Source organism: Erythranthe guttata, chromosome 11 (assembly GCF_056151865.1).
Source record: "Erythranthe guttata isolate IM_541 chromosome 11, IM_541, whole genome shotgun sequence".
Lineage (NCBI taxonomy): Eukaryota > Viridiplantae > Streptophyta > Magnoliopsida > Lamiales > Phrymaceae > Erythranthe > Erythranthe guttata.
Window position 1 is genome coordinate 13,779,062 of NC_142543.1, and position 23,270 is coordinate 13,802,331.

Below are 23,270 nucleotides of genomic sequence, written 5' to 3' on the forward strand. Positions count from 1 at the left end.
GATTTAACGCCACAATAAAACACGCGAGTTAACGCCACGGTGAAACACGCGAGTTAACGCCACGGTGAAACACGCGATTTAACGCTACAATAAAACACGCGAGTTAACGCCACAATGAAACACGCGAGTTAACGCCACAATGGAACACGCGAGTTAACGCCACAATGAAACACGCGAGTTAACGCCACAATGAAACACGCGATTTAGCGCCACAATAAAACACGCGAGTTAACGCCACGGTGAAACACGCGATTTAACGCCACAATAAAATACGCGAGTTAACGCCACGGTGAAACACGCGAGTTAACGCCACAGTTATAACTTAAGTAAATAACACAAGTACTTTTTTAACGTGGAAACCCTCCAAATAAGGAGAGAAAAAACCACGGGGCCTAGCCCAGATCGGAAAATGGATGTTTATTAATGGTTTTTTGTGCGTACAAGGTGTGTCTCGATTTCACTGACTATCTGTCCTCCTTCGCTCTTTTTTTTTTTTTTTTTTTTTTTTTTTTTTTTTTTTTTTTTTTTTTTTTTTTTTTTTTACGCGAAGAAGCGTTTTAAATGGATGACATTCCATGCCCGTGGCAGTGGTTTTCCTTCTACGTCTGCTAGTTCATACCCTCCACCAGCCAAACATTTTGTGACCATGTATGGTCCTTCCCAATTAGCCTCTAACTTTCCTGTGTGTTTTAGTGCGTCAGCTCGGCGCAAGACCAGGTCGCCGATCTGGAATGAACGAGGCCATACCCCTTGATCGTATCGTGCTTTGATCAGGTTCTTACTTCGCTCCATGTGTAGGTACGCCGCTTCTCGCAGGTCAAAGACCTCATCCAGCTGTGTCCTCAAGGCTTCATCGTTTGTTTTCTCATCAAATGTAGCGATGCGAAGTGTGTCCATTGCCACCTCAACCGGAATAACAGCGTCGGTTCCATAGGTTAATCGAAATGGTGTCTCGCCGGTAGCTGCTTTGGCCGATGTCCGGTAAGACCATAGGACCGAGGGCAGCTCGTCGACCCAGCTTCCTCCTAGCTCATCCAGTCTTTTCTTCAGACCGTTGACGATGGTCCGGTTTGTGGATTCCACTTGGCCATTAGCCTGGGGGTGTGCTACCGCCACAAATTTCTGTGTTATCTTCATCTCTTCGCACCATGCGCGGATCTTTTTGCCGTTGAACTGAGTACCATTGTCTGACACAATACTGCGAGGTAGGCCAAACCGGCAGCATATATACTTCCAAATGAAGTGCATTACCTCATCTTCTGTTATTTTAGACAAAGCCTCAGCTTCAACCCACTTGGTGAAATAGTCCACCGCAACAATAAGAAATTTCTTCCTACCGGTGGTTTGAGGAAAAGGTCCCACCAGATCAATTCCCCATTGGGCGAAAGGGCATGGAGCGCTCATAATAGTCATTTCTTCTCCTGGTTTATGGATAAGTGGGGCAAATTTCTGACATTGCGCGCAATGTTGTACATATTGATGGGTGTCTCTCTTCATGCCGGGCCAATAATACCCGGCCCGATGTAATTTTTGCATGAGGGCCCGAGCTCCTCCATGCTCCCCACAACCTCCTCGGTGTACTTCGTCCAGGACACATTTCGCCTCTTGTTTTCCTAGGCACCTTGCATCCACCGTGGTGAAGGTCCTTTTATACAATACCTCGTGTCGCACATAAAAGTGCCTTGCTTTATATGCCAAACGATGCTGTTCCCTCTTCGTGCCAAAACGCTCTCCTCTAAAATATCTGAACAAAGGTGTTCTCCAGTCAGATTCTTCATCGATTACCATGACTCCTTGCATCGGGGTAGGGGCGATGAGGATGGTAATTTTTCGCTCGACACAGTCAACAACTGATGACCCAATTTTAGCGAGGAAGTCAGCTCGTTGGTTGTCGCTCCTCGGAAGTTGATGCACCGTACAGGCTTCGAAAGTTTCTTGTACTGCTCGAGCTTTATTCACATATCCCTTCATTCTATCATTTTTTACTTCATAATCTCCCTCTAGTTGGTGTATCACCAGTTGTGAATCAGAGTATATTCGCACCACTCGTGCTCCGAGTTCCTGGGCAATCTCCATTCCTCGGATGAAAGCTTCGTACTCCGCCTCGTTGTTAGAAACCCGAGGTAGTTTGACGGCGAACTCAAACTCCGTTCTGGTGGGATCAATGACTATTATTCCTGCCCCTGCTCCGGTTGTTGTTGACGACCCATCCACGTAAATTTTCCACTCCTTTTCGACTGGTATCCTGGTAGTTTCCCGGATGAAATCTGCCAGGGCTTGCCCTTTAACCGAGGTACGAGGTTGATACTGAATCTCGTATTGTCCTAGTTCGATGGCCCATTTGACAATTCGTCCTGACGCAGTAGGTTGACCTAAGGTTTGCCGAAGTGGTAGACTTGTGCGGATCACCATGGTATGCGATAGGAAATAAGGCCGGAGTCGTCGTGTGGTGAGGACCAGAGCATACGCTATTTTCTCGACTTCAGAATATTTACTTTCCGACGTAGTAAGGATTTTGCTAATATAATAGATTGGCTTTTGTTGGTTATTCACTTCTTTGAACAGAACCGAACTGATTGATTCATCGCCTACTGACAGATATATGAACAGTGTTTCCCCTTTTTCTGGAATGCTAAGGATCGGTAAACAAGTAAGGGATCGCTTTAGCGCGTCGAATGCGAGCTGGCACTCGGTAGTCCATTCAAATTGGGCCGTTTTTCTTAATATTTTAAAGAAAGGTAAACTCTTGTCAGCCATACGCGATATAAATCGAGCTAAGGCTACTACCTTCCCTGCTAAGGATTGGACCTCCTTGATGGAGCGAGGGGGTGTCATTTGGAGTACGGCCTCAACCTTATCCTGGTTCACTTTGATACCTTCCCGGTTAACAATATACCCTAAGAACTTTCCAGCTTGTACCGCAAATGCACATTTCGCAGGATTGAGTTTCATTCCATACAAACGAAGAGTGGCAAACGTTTCAGCTAGATCCGCGAGATGTGTGGAGCGCTGCTTGCTTTTAACTAGCATGTCATCCACGTAGACTTCGATGTTGCGTCCGAGCTGAGCCCGAAACATTCTATCCATTAATCGCTGATACGTGGCCCCTGCATTCTTCAAACCAAAAGGCATCACCACGTAACAATAAGTACCCGTGGCTGTGACAAAGCTTACTGCTGGCTGATCCTTCTCGTCCAACGGGATCTGATGGTATCCTTGCGAAGCATCCATCATACTAAGTAGCTCGCACCCGGCAGTGGCATCTACAAGCTGATCTATGCGAGGTAAGGGATAATCGTCTTTAGGGCAGGCCTTGTTTAAGTCCCTGAAATCGATGCACATTCGCCACTGGCCGTTGGCTTTCTGTACCAAAACTGCGTTGGACAACCATGTGGGGAATTGAATTTCCCTAATATGTCCGATGTCCAGAAGTCGTTGAACCTCTTTTTGTATGATTTCATCCTTTTCAGTACCGAAGTGTCGTCGTTTTTGTTTGACGGGTCTACACTCAGGTCGCAAATTGAGCCTGTGCACGACAGTGCGAGGTGAGATACCGGTTAAATCACTTGATTGCCATGCGAAGATATCCTCATTAGATCGCAACAACGCTATCAGCTCATCTCGGAGAAGTGGTTCTAAGTCCTTGCTTATTCGAGTTTGCTTCATCATGCCAGGGACGAGGTCAACCATCATCAGTTCGTCCATAGGCTGTACATGATTAACCTTATCCTCAGGGTCAATTCGGGGGCGTTTCTCGTCTCCCAAATCTTCTTTAGTGAGAGTGTCACGTCGCCCTCTCTCTGCTACCCTAACCATCTCAACATAACATGATCTTGACTGGGCTTGATCTCCCCGGACCTCTCCTACCATCCCATCGACTGGGAACTTAAGCTTCTGGTGAATGGTTGAAGGGACCGCCCGAAAGGTATGCAGCATCGGTCGTCCTATTACGATGTTATACGAAGTCGGCGATCCTTCCACGATGACAAAATTGACAGCTTGTGTGCGGGTTCGAGGTGGCGTCCCTATGGTGACGGGAATTTTAACTTGGCCAATCGGCGTCAGGGACCCTCCTGTGAATCCGAATATCGGAGTAGTGACAGGAAAAACTGGGAGGTCCAGTTCCATCTGTAGGAAGCACTCATAGGACATAACATCCACTGAACTTCCCGGATCAACGAAAGCACGGGCGACCTCATACCCACCAACATTAATTGTAATGAGAAGAGGGTCGCAATGGAAATCCTCCAGATCCCCCTCGTCTTCGGGACCAAACGATATAGTGGGGTATTGACGACTCTTCGATGTAGAAATCTGGCAGATTTCGCGTTGGTTCTTAAGGTTACCGAGATGACGTCTCCTAGCCCGATGGGTATCTCCTCCCGTAGGGCCCCCCGAAATCATCTGAATGTATCCTCTTTTCGGCGCGGGCGGTGGAGGCGGTGCTCGTGGCGGGTTCCCAAACTGGGCTTCACGCTTTTGTCCGCGGGGTGAATCTATCTTCACAAAATCTCCGATCTTGTTGTCTCTAATGAGGCGTTCCACCTCGTCTTTCAAGTGTGCGCAGTCGTCGGTCGTATGTCCATATTCGTTATGAAAACGACAGAAAGTTCCCAACGCCGGATCTCGACGGGGGGCTCCGCGAGCTGTTCGGGGCCACCGGAGATCAACCCTCTTCTCGATCGCGCACAACACCTGGGACAGAGGAGCCGTGAGGGGTTGATAAGATTGGAACCGGGATCCCTTAGCATCTGGGACAATACTCCGACTAGGAGCATTGGCATCCCTGCGAGGTAACACGGGTTCCTTGCCTCTCTTTACTTCACTAACCCGTACGTTCGCGACTTGGTGGGATTCCTCCACTTTTTGTTGGCGGGCTTCTTCTAAGTTGATGAACCTAGACGCTCTCTCTAATAAGTTATCGAAATCAGGGGACGGCTCCAACGCCAAAGCTCGGAAAAACTCATCATCTCTTAATCCTTGCGAAAGAGCCGCCATAAGCACCTCGTCACTGGTAGTCGGGACTTCCAGGGTGGCCGATGTAAACCGTTTGATGTAACTTCTGAGGCTTTCTTTCTCCTTCTGGCGAATGCTGAATAGCGACAGGGAGGTTTTCTTGCACTTTTTTGAACTGGCGAACTGGTTCATGAAAGCCTTGGCAAATTGCTCGAAAGATTGCACGCTCCCGGGAGGCAATAAACCGAACCAGGCCTGAGCGGATCCAGCTAGGGTGGTAGCGAAGGCACGACATCTCACTCCTTCTGTGAGCTGATGAAGCGAGGCGGTGTTGTTGAAACGGCTTAGGTGTTCGGCGGGATCCGATGTGCCATTGTATTCGAACGAAATGGGTCGGTAGCTAGCGGGTATGGGGTCATCATCAAGGTGTTTTGCGAAAGGGCTAGATCCCACGAGATCCCGCCCTGGCCTGTTCCGTAGGGCCTTTAATTCATTCATGTCGCGTCTCAGGCTGTCTACCTCGGTCCTGACTCTATGACTATCGCCTCTTCGATTTTCCGAATAACTGTCGCCTTCGTCATCAGCTCGTCCCTCGTTCGGGGAATGTCTGGGATCCCTCCTGAGTCGGTTATCGTGAGGTAAACTTTGGGTGTAGTTTCTGATAGCCGCGGTGATCATGGTTTCCACCTCGTCTCGGGTATACGTGCGCTCATTAGGAGCCTGAGCGGGGGTTGTGGCTGGCCTTCTCGAAGCAGCTTCGCCATCCTGGAACTCGAAAGAGGGGCTGCTTGGAGCGAAGGGGATCCGGCCCTCCTTTTCAGGTGTAAGGAAGCTACACCCCGATCTATCTTTCTGAACGGACGATGGGTCAACCGGTGCACCACGGGCTACCGCATCCAAATCCTTCTGCAAATTCCGAGCGACTGCGTCTTCTCCGTCCATTCTTTCTCCACGTTCTCAGCTCAGATCTGGACTTCCGGGGGTAGATCTGATTTTTCCCGGAAGCTGTTTTCTCCTGATTTTTAGGCCTTTCCCACAGACGGCGCCACTTGATTTTGTCTGTGGGGCTTCGTCTTCCTCGAGTCACCTTCCGTGCTTACTCCGATGATGGTACCTGCAACGCCGGGAGGGGTTCCCGGCGGGAGAGCTCCGACGATCAAGTCAGTGATCGGAATAGAGGAATAAATGTGTGTAATGTAACAGTAAAGTGGTGTATTTTTCGTGTGTGCGTGTGTTTGATGATCCTTCTATTTATAGATGAGGAAACCTTGGCCTCCAAGGTTTCCTTTTTTAGGGTTTGCTCCCTCTTCAAGTTACGTGTTTGGGCCTGTATTGCCCTGGGCTCGATTTACCACGAGCCGATACTGGGCCTGCGAGCCGAAGTTCCGCAGTTCGTCGTTGAGGTCGTACGACCTAATGGTCTTTTTATATCATTGGGCTGAATTGTCATGGGCCTATTGTCGTGGGCCTAATTCGTATTGGATCTTTCCAGAATGGCCCGTATCAAATTGCAACGTCACTTCTCAAGTAATTAGTTGCTTTGGATATTGAAAAACAAACATGGACAAAATCATCTTTCCGTATGTTACTCTACTTTATGCATTTTGTATCTAGGCGTGCTAAACCCGGGCCAACTCGTGAGCTCGATGAGCCGGCTCAAAAAAAATTTAAATTGGAACTCGAGTTTTTCGAGCTCGAGCTTTCGGACGAGTCGAACTCGAGCTAGTTTTTAGTTGTTCGTGAGTTCACGAGCCGGCTCGCGAGCCTTATTTATTATTTTATTTTTTATATTACTTTTTTTATATTATTTTTTTATATATTATTATTTGTTAATGTATATTAATATAAAATATTACATAAATAAATAAAAATAAATAAAAATATAAAAAATTATATATAATTACAATTTATTATTTATTTTGTTATTTTTTTTAAATAATTTTTAATAATAATTAAAAAAGAAAAAAAACAACAAAATGAGCTTGGGCTCGAGCTCGACAAGATGTCATGAGCTTGAACTCGACAAAATAGACTCAAGCTCGTGCTCAAGACTGTCAAAAAAGGTGAGCTCGGCTCGTTCACACTAGGAATGGCAAAAAAAAACCCGAACCGCTAGCTATCCGTGGGTATCCGCTCCGTTTAAAACCCGTTACCGAAACCATTAGGGTTTGGTAATGGTTTTGGTAAAAGAAAAGAAAACCGTCTGGGTTTTGGTATGGTTCTGGTTTTACCTTTACGGTCATCGGTACCCGACCATTGAATCTATATATATATATATATATATATATATATATATGAGTTAAATGCAAAAACACCCCCTGTGATTTTCCTAAATACCAAAAAACCCCCTAGGTAAAATTAAGTGACTAAAACCCCCCTGTGATTAGTAGTCAAAGTCATAAACCCCCCTCTATCTCATTCGTGTCATGCACGCGCTACCAACGCGACTGCTGGTGCGTTTTTTGTGTGAAAAGACGCAAGTGCCCCTCTAAATCTCTCTTAGTTTTTCTACCATTTTAAACAAAAACAAAAGAAAAAAATTACTAAATATAAATGAAATAATTAAAAAAGAACAAAACACAATAAAAAAACAAAAAAAAGAAAAAAAAGAAAAAAGAAATTGGAATTTCTTCCTCCCGTCAAACTGACCAACCCCTAATTCATCTTCTTCGCCCATTTTGTTGTCCGACATCGCCATCTTCTCCGACGTTGCCCAGCGACCGCCGCCGCCGCTGCTGCCGCCGCCGCCGCTGCTGCCGCCGCCGCCGCTGCTGCCGCCGCCGCTGCCGCCGCCGCCGATGCCGCCGCCGCCGCTGCCGCCGCCGCCGCCGCCGCCGCTGCCGCCGCCGCCGCCGCTGCCGCCGCCGCCGCCGCTGCCGCCGCCGCTGCCGCCGCTGCCGCCGCCGCCGCCGCTGCCGCCGCTGCCGCCGCTGCTGCCGCCGCCGCGAGTTCAGATCTTCTCTAAAGTCGTCGCCAATCGAGGTCCGGCGAGCTACACTTCGCCGAATTCTCCGACGAATAGCAAAGCCCATCGCAAGATCCTCTCAAACACAGCTGCCGTTGCAGCCGCCGTTGAGCTATGAGCTGAGAAATTGAAATTGAAGTGTGCGTTGATTTTTTTTTTTTCAATTGGAGAAGAGGGCTAAATTGAAAGTGCTAGGGACTGAATTGAAAATTTTGAAAATTTCATTTGAGTCATAAAATTCTAGAGGTTGGATATATTTATCTGAAGGACATTTTTGTCTTTTCGCGAGCGGTCAACAGACAAAAACAAAAAAGGGTCGAGTGTGCTTCATTGAACACTTGTTAGGCGGGTTTTGGTGACTTATTTTTTCCCAGGGGGTTTTTTGGCCTTTAGGAATTACACAGGGGGTGGTTTTGCATTTAACTCATATATATATATATATATATATATATATATATATATATATATATATATATATATATATATATATATATATATATATATATATACATGAATATAAAAATAATTTGGCAAAATTTTAAATAAAAGTATTAAATAAATTAGGGAGGATATATTTGTATATTTTTTTCTTTTTCTTTTTTTTTTCCTTTTTTATGAGAGTTACTTAAATGTTATTTTTTATCACCACAATTTAAATGGTAAATGGGTATCCGTGGGTACCCAGATATTCGTGGTAATGGTTCTGGTATTTCCATTAATTTTTTAAACGGGTCTGGTATGGTTATGGTTTGAGCAATATTAAATGGTTATGGTTCTGTTATTACATTTTTTTAGGGTACCCGCTCCGCTGCCATCCCTAGTTCACACCCCTATTTGTATGGGCCATTTTTTTTTATACAACATGTGGGCCAACTTTTTTGAAAACTAGGACATATTTTTATCTTCTTTTATTTCTACAATAATGTGTCATTCAAAGTGGCGTTTTTTAAGAAGCTGCCACATGTCAAGGTAATTGTGTGTCACTTTGTATTTTCTTCAAATAAAAAATTGATGAAAAATAAAAAATGTGTGGGGCCGACACGGTGAAAGAGGAGATGGATGGGTGGGCTTGGGGGTAAAGGCCGAATGGGGTGGGGGGGTGGATAAGGTGATATGTGGGGGCTTTTTGTAGCATTTTTTAATTTGTTTGAATAACTAATAAAAAATTTAATTAAGTAAATCAAATATTCGTTTTGTATTTTTTTACTTAATAATTTTTTAATAAGTAATTACAAAACATTATTTTTTATTTTAGACCCTAATTCGAAATTCCTTAATTTCACCATTATTCTAAAATTCCAAAACATTGTGAAAACTTTTATAATTTTGAAAATAATAATAATAATAATAATAATAATAATAATAATAATAATAATAATAATAATAATAATAATAATAATAATAATAATAATAATAATAATAATAATAATAATAATAATAATAATAATTATAATAATAATAATAATAATAATATATTCTTTAAACTTTAAACCCATATTCAAAATTCTGAAATTATAGTATGATTAAAAAATATTAGAAAAAGTATATTATATCTTTTTTTTTACAAATTATACAAGTTTTCAAAATTTATAGATATTCTAAAGTTATATTCCCCAAATTTATTCGGAAATTTAAAATATATCAAGTTTTTAAATTAAAAAAATGTTGATATTGTCAAAATAATTTCAAAATTAAAATTATAATAACTTCAGAATTTTAGTTTCTTATTCAAAATAAAGTGAATGCAAAATAAAAAGTACAAGAGTATAATTTTTTTTTTCTTAATAATGATTATATTTGCATCCCCAAATTTATTTATCAAAAAAATAATTGTATACACCCCAAACCCCCCATTTGGTCCTCATCTCCAAAACTTACCCACTCATCCATCTCCTCTTTTACCTTGTGGGCCCCACATATTTTCAATTTTTACATCAATATTTTATTTGAAAAAATACAAAGTGGGCCACTATTACCTTGACACGTGTCAGCTTTTTAAAAAGCGTTACTTTGAATGATGCAAAATAAAAAATGTCCTAATTTTCAAAAAAGTTGGCTCACATATTGTAGAAAAAAAAATGGCCGCTATTTGTATCATATAGTATGTATCTACTAATACATCCAATAAATTTAAGACTGTCATTCATAAGAAAAATAAAGGGTAAATAGCAATTAACCTCGTTGTGTTTGAATATTTACACATGACCCACTTTTTAGTATGAAATTAGTCACATAAACTTGGGTGTAGGTAGCTAATTAAGACTGTCAACTCTCCTCTCTACCTTTGCATAGTTAATTAATTATAAAAAAAATTTGGTTCTAATTGCAATATTGCCTTTTGCATCATAAACATCACACACATACACGCGCGCACACATACACAGACATATATATATATATATATATATATATATATATATATATATATATATATATATATATATATATATATATATATATATATATATATATATATATATATATATATATATATATATATATATATATATATATATATATATATATATATATATATATATATATATATATATATATATATATATATATAAACACCTCTCTCTCTCAAGGTGTGAGAGAGAATGGGTGCAGTGTGCAGAAGTATGTATTTATTGATGCATTAAAGACTGTCAAACTTCTTTTTAACTGTGCAAGGTTAGGGCATCTGTAGTGCCACTCCCAATTTAATATTTTTGTCAGAATTTTAGAATATTGGGAGTAATTGTTGATTTTAACTCCTCTAGTGCTTTTCTCCAGCCTCCCTAAATGTGCCATGTGGCAAGGGACTCCCAATTAAAGTGCCCACAGTTAATCCATGGTTGGGGAGTGTATGTGGAGCCCTTTTGATTATTTTAATGTATTTTTGGAATGTGTGCCAACCAAATCTGCTTTAATTATTTATTTTTTCTTTTTCTTTTTTTCCATTATGATAAGTAATAATTAATTCTAATAATTCTTTAATTATTTTATAATTTTTAGAAATTACATATTTAAATTTCATTGATTTTAATATTAATAGTAAAATAAATATTATATTTAAATTCATTAATATGGTAAAAAAAAAAACTTATATTTTAATTTTAATAATTCAATTTCATTATAGTAATACAAGAAATATTTATTTTATAATTAAATTTAAATTTTGTAAATTCGTTAATTTTAATTTATTTGATTGTTCCACACATGTCTCTCATATTCATAACTTTTATTATAAGAAATTCCAAAATAAATTTTCATGAAATTTAATTTTATTAAATTCGATCACATTATAAAATATAATACGAACAATGTGAAAATAAAAGAACATTAAATCACAACTATAATTAGAAATACACATAAACAATAAATATTCAGACATCTTCTTCTCCGTAGATATTCCACAAATGGTTCATTAAATCAGATCTCAAATCTTCATTGGTTCGTCGATTGCGGATCCGACTAAGACGTGCTGAGATATAGGCTGCCAAAATCGATGGATCTCGTTCATATTGAAGGGGGCGGAAATTCTCTTCTGGAAGTGGTGCCCATGGTTCGAGGTCAGTTCCACGTTCATCTTCTATAATCATATTATGGAGTATAATGCATGTTTTCATTATATTACATATATCCTCTTTTGACCAATATCGAACGGGTCCTTGCGTTATACCCCATTTAATTTGTAGAGCACCAAATGCACGCTCCACGTCTTTTCTAACTGATTCTTGTTTTGCCGCAAATAATTTTTCTTTCGCAGTGGTGGGATGAGCAATGGTTTGAATAAGAGTTGCATATTTGGGGTAAATACCATCAGTTAAGTAATAACCCATCGTATATGAACGACTGTTCACCGTATAATTAACTGGAGGCATTCTACCATGTATGATATTATCAAACAGTGGAGAATGATCCAAGACATTAATATCATTATTTCCACCCGACATGCCAAAAAAAGAATGCCAGATCCATGTATCATGCGATGCAACTGCTTCTAAAATTAAAGTTGGTTTGTGGTGGTGACCCCTGTGTGTGCCGTGCCAAGCAGTTGGACAATTTTTCCATTGCCAGTGCATACAATCTAAAGATCCAAGCATACCTGGAAAACCTCGGGATTCACCTTCTTGTAGGAGACGATGGATATCATGTGCATTTGGTGACCGCAAGTACTGTTCTTCATAAAGTTGGATTATCGATGAACAAAACTCTCTTAAAGTTTCATTAGCAGTGGCCTCCCCTATCTTCAAATATTCATCACAGTAATCAGCGGATGCTCCATAAGCAAGAATCCGAAGTGCAGCAGTTATCTTTTGAATAGATGAGAAGCCAAGACGACCACGTCCATCTCTCTTTCGGATGAAGTATCTGTTATGCTTTTCAATATCGTTCTGAATATGAAGAAACAACTCCCTGCGCATCCTAAAACGCCTGCGAAAATAAGATGATAGAAAAGTACAATTTTCAGCAAAATAATCTTTCCATAATAAGTTATGACTCTCTTCACGATCACGATATATATATTGTCGCTGATGCGGTTGTTCCTCAGATGCTAAAATTAACCCAGGGATAAAATTAATCATTTCTTGAGATTGTTTCTCCATACGAAGAGAAAGAAGTTCTTCCTCTTCTGAAGATGAGGATGAAGATGAAAAACTAGATGATTTAATGTGAGAAAATTCATTTGAATGAAACCATCCAGATGAAGAAGCCATATCATGGGATAAAATTTATTGTAGATATACAATTCTATCGGAAGAAAATATTTATAGAAGCTGGAAAATCAAAATAATTGAAGTTAAGAAAATCATTATAATAATTGAAGTTGAGAAACCAATAAGATAATTGAATTTAAAAAGATAAAATAATTAAAGTTGAGATACTCGAGAAAATAATTGAGGTTCAGAAACCAATGAGATAATTAGAGTTGGAAAAAAAAGTAAAAAATAATTGACAAAATCTCTGAAATTGAGATAATCGAGAAAATAATGCAGTTATAGACAGTCTGTAAAGTTGAGAAAAAATAATTGAGGTCTTCTGACATATCTACAACACTAAAATTGAGAAAATCGAGAAATCTATCCACAAAATCTATCCACTTAAAATCTATCCATATATTTATCCACTAAAAATCTATCAACAAAACATGTCCACAAAATATCTATCTACAATATCTACTGGCATGTTAAAATCTATCTACAAAATTTTATAAATACTAGTTGTACATGATGTTATCATTCATTCCTCCTGTTTACTTATAACAATAAAGTCTTTCAATTTACTATGAATCCACGTTTTCCCTTCAATTATGGAATCAATCCTGAGTATAGCTCTCAACCACCACCACAAAACGAGTCTCAAACATTTCCTCAACAATTTTCATACAATCCTTACAATTTCAATACACAATCACAACCATTTTCACAATTTTCCTATAATCCTTTCGTCTATGCGGGGCCATCTCAAATACCAAATCAAGAGCAATCACAAAGTACAAGCAAATCAGGTAAAAAGACCAAGGCTCTGGGGCGAAATAAAAACTGGAATATGGAAGAAGATGAAGCATTGTGCAAGGCCTGGTTACGTGTTTCAGAAGATGCAATAGTTAGTACTGACCAACAAAGAGGTAGGTTGTGGGAGAGAATTAGAGTTGAATTTATATCTATTTTAGAATATGATCCAGGTAGAAATGCGTCAGGGCTAGCGCACCGATGGAAAATCATTCAACATTGTGTAAGCAAATTTTCTGGGTATGTTCGTACGATTGAGAGAGCTCAACGTAGTGGAAACAATGCAGAAGATAATGTAAGTAAATAAAATTCATATATGTATTTATATATAATTTTCGTTCAACCATTAATATATTATGATTTTTGTTATAGATGATTGCATCAAAACAACTATACAATGACAAAGAAGAGCATCAATTCAAATATGACTCTTGTTGGATGATTTTGAAAGACACTTCCAAATGGTATAATTATACCATTGAGCAGAAGGGAAAACAGAAAAAAACTTCCCAAAAAAAAAGGGTTGAAATTGATTTGGATGATGATGAAATTGAAGATTCATCAAATACACAACCTCCATCATCTGATCAATCAGCCCCAGCTACGACTCCAACTTCAACCGGCCATGAAATTGATGACGGGGTATCTAATGATGGCGCACATGGACTACCACGTCATCATGGTCGCAAAACTGCAAAAAATGCTAGAAGAAAGAAAAATCTCGATTCCATCGATTTATTTGTAGAGGAGTTTTCTAATATGAGAAAAGAACAATCAAGTCGCTTTGAAGAGGAGGGCATTAGGAGAAATGCAATCGAACAACAGAAATTACAAGCTAAAATAGAAACAAAGAGAATGGAAATTGCAGCTAAACAAGAACATCAACAAAAACAACGCGAGCAAGAAATAATGTTGATGGATCCTCAATCGGCACCTACAGAGGAAGGTAAAGCTTGGATTATTGAACAACAAATAGAGATCTTAAGCCGTATTAGAAAAAATAAAAACTAATTTTATAATGTCTTTTTCTTTAATCTATTTATGTCTAGAGTTGGAGGAATGTTCTAACAAGCTTGTTCAATTTACTGCAATCTATTATGTATTTTTGTTAATTTTATTTCATTTATGTTTGTTGAATGTTTTGTATTATTTTATCAATATAAATATGGATACAAACAAAATAAAATAATACATATTACAACGTAATAAAAATGGTGACTAATATTTAATTAATGTAATCTAATACGAAATTAATTTAATTAAATACAAAGAATTAAATTTAATTACATTATTATATTTACTCCCTTAATATTTTATTATTATTTAAGATATTTGGACAAATTTTTAGGGAGTTTTAAATGTACCACTAGAGAACCTTTTTTTTAGGGAGTGTTAAATGTGGGTCCTACTTTTAGGGAGATAGTAAATTGTGTAGGTGGCACGTGGACCCCACTATTTGGGGAGTGTTTTATTGGGGATCCACTACAGATGCCCTTAAGAACTTTTCAACTGTCCTTTTGTCTTTTATTGATATTAATGATATATATTACTTATATCACAGTTTTATAAATATATATATAAACCCTCTCTCTCTTCGTGTTCAGAGAGAGAGAGAGAGAGAGAGAGAGAGAGAGAGAGAGAGAGGGAGAGGGGATTCAGAAATGGCGCAAGTGGCATCGAGGAATATGAGTTTGATAGAAGAAGCAAAGGAAGAATTGGAGAAATTGGAATTCCAGCACCCAAACAAGTTTCATTCTCTAAAAACGGAGCTCAAATCTTTTATTTCAGATTTAGAATCTCAATATCACAACTTTGTGTTCATCAAAGCCCCCTGCACTTCTTCAATCTCTTTATTTACACCTGACACCCAAGGTTTGTATACTGCTTTAATAATAATATTCACCCAATTAATATATATATATATATATATATATATATTGTTTTATTTGTTTTATTCTAATTTGTTTTAGCATAATTTATATAAACAGAGTCATCGAGCAGAAAGAAAAGAAAGAAAGTTGATAGAGATGAAAGCATCATAAAGAGGAGGAGGTGCAATACAGAAGATGTCTTGGAGAGGGCTCAACAATGTCTCAATAAAATTCACCACTTCAAAACTTCCTTTTATATCTGAAATTAAACCATATATCCTTTTACTTGTGTCCATGAAAAAAAAAATACTATTTTTAAGTCTTTTATTCTCCCCTTTTTAAGTTGATTTATAGATTATTTATACTTGGTTTTAACTTTTAACTCAACATGTCTCTGTGTCAAGAGGCAACTTATAGATAGTGTTGGACCCAAGATAATTTTTATGAGCTTATTGCATTTATTATCCCTGTGAAAATTTCAACTGTGCATTTTTCCCTTGTCATAAAAAATTAGCAAATAACCCCCTGTATTTATTAGTCAAAGGCGAAAACCCCCTCGTCGCAAATCGCGCGTCATTTTCCTCTTGTCATAAAAAAATTAGCAAATAACCCCCTGTATTTATTAGTCAAAGGCGAAAACCCCCTCGTCGCAAATCGTGTGTCTCACGCGCGATTTCTGCGACTTTTCTTCCTTTTGTTGTAGGAAATGACAAAATTGCCCTCTAACTTCTTTTTTTTTTCTTTTTTCTTTTTTCCTTTTTTTAATAAGTAATCTATATATAATATTTCGGTAAATATGCAATACACCCCTTATTTGGAAAATATTTTGAACTAAACCCAATTGACTTTAAAGACTTTTCCCATAACCCATATCCCAATCTAAATTAGTGAGACCCCCCTTACCACTCATGATAAGACTAAAATTCCCCTATGTGTTAGGTTTTTAACCTAATACAATTTTATTTCTCTCTCTTTCATTCTCTCGCTTTTTCTCTCTGTTCTCGCTCTCTCTCTCTTTCATTCTCTCAATCTTTCTCTCTGTTCACAGTTCTTTTTTTTTTTTTTCTTTTTTTCTTTTTTCTTTTTCCTTATTCTTCAGATCTGTAAACCGCCGCCGCCGGAGTCAACAATATCCTTCAAACGCCGCCGGCCGAAACCCGTTGCAGGAGGCCCTCCTCCGCCGATGTTGGAGATCGTCTCCCCCCTCGTCGAACACCACAACATCAACGCCTGATACAATTGGCGGCGGCGCCTCCCCCACCTTGTCGCCGTCTCCGTCGGATTTCTACATGGAGATTTCCCTTCTCTCGACGCTGAATACCAATATATACTATATTAATTGGTACATTTTTTTTTTATTTTTCTCGAATTAATTGTCTAACTAGCAATAGAATATGTTATGGATCTGAATTTCAGTTCTATTATTTGTTTGCTATGAATGCATACATTGATTTTCAATTATTATGGATTTTATCAATTTTAATTTTGTGTTATTTTGCATATTCTGAATGTTTAGATCTGGAAAACCCATTGAATTACGAGATTAGTCGGTTGTAGCGCAGTGTATTTTACAGAGTAGTCATATTTGACAGAGTAGTCATGTTTAACAACTTAGTTATATTTGTCATTTTTTTTTGTAGTGCTGCATATGTTCAACATTCAACAATGTAGTCATATTTAACACACAAGATCAAACGGAAGATTAAGTGCAGTCGGTGCAACCGAGTTGAATACCGCAAAAAAAAAAACATGTTAGATGGCCATTGTTGAAAGATCCCATTAGTTATTTTTTGCTTTTTTTAGTCATTTTTTTTTTCTTTTTGCAATGTATTTTGCTATTAATATTGCAAGTTTTTTCAAGTGGTGATTACTTGTAGTCACATTACGCAGAACCTAGTCACATAATAGTCATATTCTCACTTTCATGTTCAGTCACTGTTATACAAACTGTAGTCACATAATAGTCATATTCTCGCTGTTTTTGTTAAGAATCATGCTTCTACTGTCTGTTAATTATAATGTTTTACAAAGCACAATCACATTCGCATAATAGTCATATTCTTACTGTTATCTTAATAATAATGCTTCTACAATATGTTAATTACACTGTTATAAACAGCGTAGTCACATAATAGCCATATTCAACTATAGTCATATTCGGAGTTATAAATCCGCGAAAAAAAAATTTCAATTTTTTGTTTAAAAAATTAAATAAATAAATAAAAATATTTTTTATTAGAAAAAATATTAAAAAATAAATAAATAAAAAAATGGCTAAAAAATCCGAAAATAATAAAAAATAAAAAAAATCAGTTTTTTTTTTGATTTGGTAGCAAATTTGTAGGAATTTGGAAGCAGATTTTTAGGAATTAGATTATTGTTATGGAAATAGAGAAAAAATGAATAATTGAGACTAATTATGCTAATTGACATAAGGGTAGAATTGGAAATACAAATTCTAGGGGTTTATCACAAAGAAAGATTTAAGGGGTGGACATATCACCATTTATTATCTATATGAGGGGTTTATTGCTAATGACCACAATATATAAAAAGATGATTTATGCCGTCAATGATTGACACGTGGCAAATGATGATATCATTTATAAAAATTACTTAGTTGGAGTTCAATTGATGAGTTGTCAATTTTATTTTGGCTAAGCTTATAAGATGTTAAAATGAGCTTATAAGATGTTTTAGAGCTTATAAGCTCTTCCAAAGTGTTTGGTAAATTTTTAGAAAAATATCTTAATTTTTTTTTAAAATAAGCTGTTGGAGAGCAAATAAGATATTTTTAAATAAGTACCTCGACCCCACCTTTTTATTTAAGATCTTTTAATGAGTAAAAATAGGAAATAAGCCTATTATCCAAACACTCTAAAAATTAATCCTAAAAATAAGATGTAACAGCTTATCAGCTCTTAAAACATCTTATCAGACATAAGAGCTTATCAGCTATTTAAAATAAGCTTAGCCAAACACCCTCTTAGTTGGATTTCAATTGATGAGGTGGATTCTTCAATTGATGAGTTGTCAATTTTATTTTGGTATGTATTTAAGTTATTTTCTATTTAACATTTATACACGCATTTAAACAATTACCACATATATATATATATATATATATATATATATATATATATATATATATATATTATTTCCAAAGTTAATATTTTATAAATTCGAAAAAAAAAATCTTATTTATATTTTCAGTATTTCAAAATATATTTATTGAAAAAAATCATGAAACTCAATTTTTTTACGAATATTCAAATAATTTTCAGAAAAAAACATTTTTTTAAATATTAAAATATCAAAAAACATTTCATGCATTTAATATCCTATAAATTCGAAATATATTATCTTTTTAATATTTTAAAATTTTGGAAATATATTTTCCGCCTATATATTTTAGAAAATTCAAAACTCAATTTTTAATGTATGAATATTCAATTCTTTATGTTATGTATATATTTTTGAATTTTTTTTATATTATGTTTATATTTTTGTATTTCTATGTAACTTTTTTTTGTATTAATTCCTTGAAATATATTATATTCGTAGAATTTCACAAAATTAATTCGAAATATCATGTTTTTAGGTAATGATTTGATTTTTTTTTTAATCCAATAGTATATAAAGACTAAAGATTATACTTCCACCAATTTTGCATTTTTCATTTTTGATAAAAATTCTAATTTTATGTTATTTTTTTATGTTTTTATTTCATGTTTTTATTTCAATAAATTTGGATCATATTTATATGTTTATTTCCATTGTTTTGAAGGCTAATAGTTTCATTTTAAAGGAAAGCCGTGGATTTTCTTTCGTTTTGGTCTCATATTGTCTTTTAGTTACAACTGAAATGCTATTCATAGTGCAATTTTTACCGCCTTGCAGTGCGATTTATTTCATTTGTAACTTTCCTAAAAAAAAAAACCAAATTCCCCCGCTATTTCGTGTATTATTACACGAAATCCACTCAATAATTTCGTGTATTTTTACACGAAATATAAGTGTTTATTGTTATAGAACACGAAGGACGAAACTGTTAGATTGAAAAAAATCGTGTATTTCGTGTAATAATACACGAAATTTGACATCATATTTCGTGGTGTTGGCCACGAAATGGAAGATCATATTTCGTAGATTTTTCCACGAAATATAATGTAATGTTTCGTGAAATTCAGTACGGAATCACTAATTGATTTATTTTCTAATTAACCAATTTATTTCAGATACACAAATTGACCTAAACATTCAAATACAAATACAAATTGAACTAGAATTCAAATACAACTACAAATTGATCTAAATTTCAAATACAAAATTGACCTAAAAATTCAAATACAAATACAAATTGAACTAGAATTCAAAGACAACTACAAATTGAACTAGAGTTAAAATCGAACTACAAATTGATCTAAATTTTAAATACAAATACAAATTCAACTAGATTTCAGATACAACTACAAATTGATCTAAAATTCAAATACAAATCCAAATTGAACTAGAATTCAAATACAACTACAAATTGAACTACCGACTAGACTTTAATTGTTCGTACAAGAGTAGTCGGGGTTTGTACATTTTGAGTAAGTGCCTCAAGTTTTTAGCTCTATGGTGTACCCATGCCGGATGGATTGGTGGTAGATGACTATTCGCGACCAAATAACAAACATGAAATGATTGTTGTGCAATGTCACAACAATCATACATGATAAGTGACCACTGCCAAACATAGGAAGGTAAGTCATACTCCCTACTTGAGTCAAAAGTACCACTAATGCACTGTATCTGGTAGCAATGGCCAATCCCATTTCATTCATGTCCATCCAATAAGCTTGTGGACAAAGCCCTGAGGTCCAGTCACACTTGCGTATGACCTCAACGTATTCGGTACTGCCAAACATCGCCGTGTACACATTAGCATGCTCGTATAACTCAATAAGCAACTCCCCTCTCACTTGCGGCCATCTTTCTTGATCCCCGTACAGGGCTTGAGCAACGCACCGGTACCCACAGTTGCCATCCGCCATCACGTTAACATAATCCTGAATAAGACGGACCATAAATCTGGGCACGAAAGAATAAAAGTCGATTCCTTCATGTGCAGGTATTGTAGGGGCAGCAAATTCTTGTGTGGGAATACGAGAACCACGACCTTTCATCTTCGATTGAGGCGTTCCATCAGTGCTTCTCTCAACCTTTGCTTGAGGAATCTTTGCACCACATGAGGTTTGGCGACCCTTGGAACCACAAGACGACTTAATTGTCTCCTCATCAATATGATACTGCCATCCAGAAGGGTATCTCTTTGTCGAGTTATTCTTTGGTCGTCCTTTGGTCTTAACAAATGATGGCTCGGACAGATGCGACGTAGACGGATAAACGATGCCACACAATGAGGCCAAGAAATTTATCTTACTCGTGTAATTCATCTTCTTCAAATTGCAATTCAGGTGATCAATCTGTCTATCCACAATCTTCTTGCGGTTTACTTGATACTCAGGTAGCTCCGAAGGCTCAACTGCCATGGTACTCCATAATGGATGCAAGTCTGAAATGACGAACGTGTCATTATCTTCCATTTTCTGCACAATTTTGCACGCGCATGGGAGCCCATGAGTATTTCAAAGATAGTGTGTGCAAATACTCAGATCTTGCATCGCCGGGGACTCCATCTCTTCATCCAATTTCTCTAATGCCAGATGCGTAACATAACAAATCAAACCCTGAAAACACGGCCATGCTGCAGTATGCTTCCTTATCTTGGATGATAATGAAAAATCGCACTTCAGCTGACTAATTTGGATATAAACTTGGTCCCGAAGTTTGCCTTGCACGTTATCCAGACCTCCGGTCGAAGCAATTAACCAACCCTTCACTGAAGAATGAGCACTCTCCACCCTATCCAATTACAACAACAATCAAAGCATACAACGACAATCAAATTACAAAATAAATATTATTTTTATATAATATACTTTATCATTTAAATAACTAAAACATGTAATACCTGTTGGTGCTCGTGTTGCCAAAATGATACACATTGCGAGTATAGGCTCGAACAAACTTCTGCTTGTATATCAACCACGTATCATTCAAATACTGTATCAGCCTAGGATACCCTGCATACCGTCCAACAATTTCATTGTAATTGTAATGATACTCTTCTTCGGTTTCTGATTTCACCAGCTTAGCCCACAGCACACGTCGGAATATTAGACCTTGGTCTTTGTTGCCTCCCATAAATTTCGTCGCATTTGCCTCAACATTTCTGTTTATATGAAATATACACAACATATGATACGAAAATGAGAAGACATTTGGCAGTGCTTTCAAAAGACCCAACTCTCTGTCTGTCAAGATCGCATCAGGATCGACACCATCTAGCAACTCTTTCAAACAATTCAAAGTCCACTCGTAGGTGTGTGCATCTTCATGCGACATAAATGCAACAGCAATTGTAAAATTCCTCCCAACTGGAGTTATCCCAATTATTTCCAAAAGAGGCATTCCATACCTACAACAATGTTGTTTTTACATTTTTAAACAATACAAGACATTAAAACACAATAATCATAATTTAAACAATCGTAATTTTTACTTACTTATTGGTTTTGTATGTGCAGTCCATCAATATAACATACGGGAATAGCCGTAATAACTTAATAGATTCGGGACATGCAAACATAATATATGTAATCGTGTTGCTCGTTTCACTATCGACGCGATGCCAATATCGATACTCGCCTTGTTGAAAGTTATGCATCATAAACTGAATAACAGTCATGCCCTCCACTTCCTCAGATTTAATCTTGACCAACTGATTGTAAACATGCTTCATAGAGGTTTGTATCATCGGATCATCTTTCCTCAATCTATCCATGATTAGCATTGGCTTCACGTGAGAATTTCGCAATTCTTTAATTCTTGCTTTATGTTGTGGAGTTATACGACTAGTCGTACCTTGTCCGTGAGGAAACAAAGCCGGACGATGACTATGCCTGCCATCGCTGACAGTCAACCGCCATAATTCATCAAACCTTGACTTTTTGCCAATCAATTTGAACGGACAACCACATTTTTTTGTTCCTGTATTTCTAGGATCTTCCACATCAATATTCGTTTGTCGGCCATGTCCGTATTTGTCACACGTCAGGTACTGGGCATTCTCCCTTTTAGACTGACAAATCAAACTGTGACAATGACTAACTGCAGTTGCTTTCGCCCAGTTGATTAATTCTTCCCTACTACCGAACACAATATCAACTTGGAAGAAGTGAGAGAAATCTTCATATTCATTTTGATCCAAAACCGATGGATCAAAATACAAATTGTCGTCATATGGCTGCGTAAAAAAAATACAAAACAAAATGAATACTTGCACCCAAAACCGAGGGATCAAAATACAAACCGAGGTTAGATACTTGCACACAAAAAAAAATAAAAAAAATACTAGGTATTTCGTGTAAAAGTACACGAAATTAATGCATACATTTTGTGTAGTACTGCACGAAATGAGTAACAAAATAGTTTACTGCTGTTTCGTGTGACTTTACACGAAATAAGAGGTACAATTTCGTAGTATTGTACACGAAATGACTGAAAAACATGAATAAGGTGTTAATTTCGTGCAAACCACTACGAAACGACTTCAATAATTTCCTGATATTCTACACGAAACGACTGAAAATCGAAAAAAATCACACTAAAACGTAATTTTTTTACCTCATTTACGGGATCGATGTTGGCCATCTTGATAATCGTTGGGTTTTAACTGATTTCTACGAAAACAAATCACGATCTACAAAAGTCAAAATATTTGGAGGTTGTGAGAATTTTGTAAAAAGTTAAAGTATTTTTTGACAAATGAATTATTTCGCACTGTAGTTGGAAAAAACCGCACTATGACTAGTAAGCCCCTAGTTACAATGTATTCCTTATTCTATCATTGCTTTTTAATATATATATATA

The 23,270-nt window shown here is 37.0% G+C and overlaps 2 protein-coding genes across 2 annotated transcripts; one reads left to right on the forward strand and one right to left on the reverse strand.

Moving 5' to 3' along the window:
- Positions 1 to 14,998: 14,998 nt before the first annotated feature.
- LOC148767038 (uncharacterized) lies at positions 14,999 to 17,325 on the forward strand. Its single transcript, XM_088825361.1, has 3 exons — positions 14,999 to 15,291; positions 15,408 to 16,632; positions 16,931 to 17,325. The coding sequence occupies exons 1-2, from the start codon at positions 15,081 to 15,083 to the stop codon at positions 15,551 to 15,553; spliced, it is 357 nt and encodes a 118-aa protein (XP_088681487.1). The 5' UTR covers positions 14,999 to 15,080; the 3' UTR covers positions 15,554 to 16,632; positions 16,931 to 17,325.
- A 3,598-nt stretch (positions 17,326 to 20,923) lies between these two features.
- LOC105971103 (PKS-NRPS hybrid synthetase cheA-like) lies at positions 20,924 to 23,051 on the reverse strand. Its single transcript, XM_012995950.1, has 4 exons — positions 23,025 to 23,051; positions 21,905 to 22,644; positions 21,310 to 21,816; positions 20,924 to 21,200 (listed from the first exon to the last, which is right to left on the reverse strand). Exons 1-4 carry the CDS (start codon positions 23,049 to 23,051, stop codon positions 20,924 to 20,926), a joined length of 1,551 nt encoding a protein of 516 aa, XP_012851404.1.
- Between the last annotated feature and the right edge of the window lie 219 nt (positions 23,052 to 23,270).

Bases quoted from the DNA above. Each gene is read 5' to 3' on its own strand.
- LOC148767038 (XM_088825361.1), top strand. From the start codon at position 15,081: ATGGCGCAAGTGGCATCGAGGAATATGAGTTTGATAGAAGAAGCAAAG. The intron at 15,292-15,407 runs GTTTGTATACTG...TTATATAAACAG, and splicing joins ATTTACACCTGACACCCAAG to AGTCATCGAGCAGAAAGAAA.
- LOC105971103 (XM_012995950.1), bottom strand. From the start codon at position 23,051: ATGGCCAACATCGATCCCGTAAATGAG. The intron at 21,817-21,904 runs GTAAGTAAAAAT...ACATTGTTGTAG, and splicing joins TGCACATACAAAACCAATAA to GTATGGAATGCCTCTTTTGG. The intron at 21,201-21,309 runs GTATTACATGTT...GTAATTGGATAG, and splicing joins GGCAACACGAGCACCAACAG to GGTGGAGAGTGCTCATTCTT.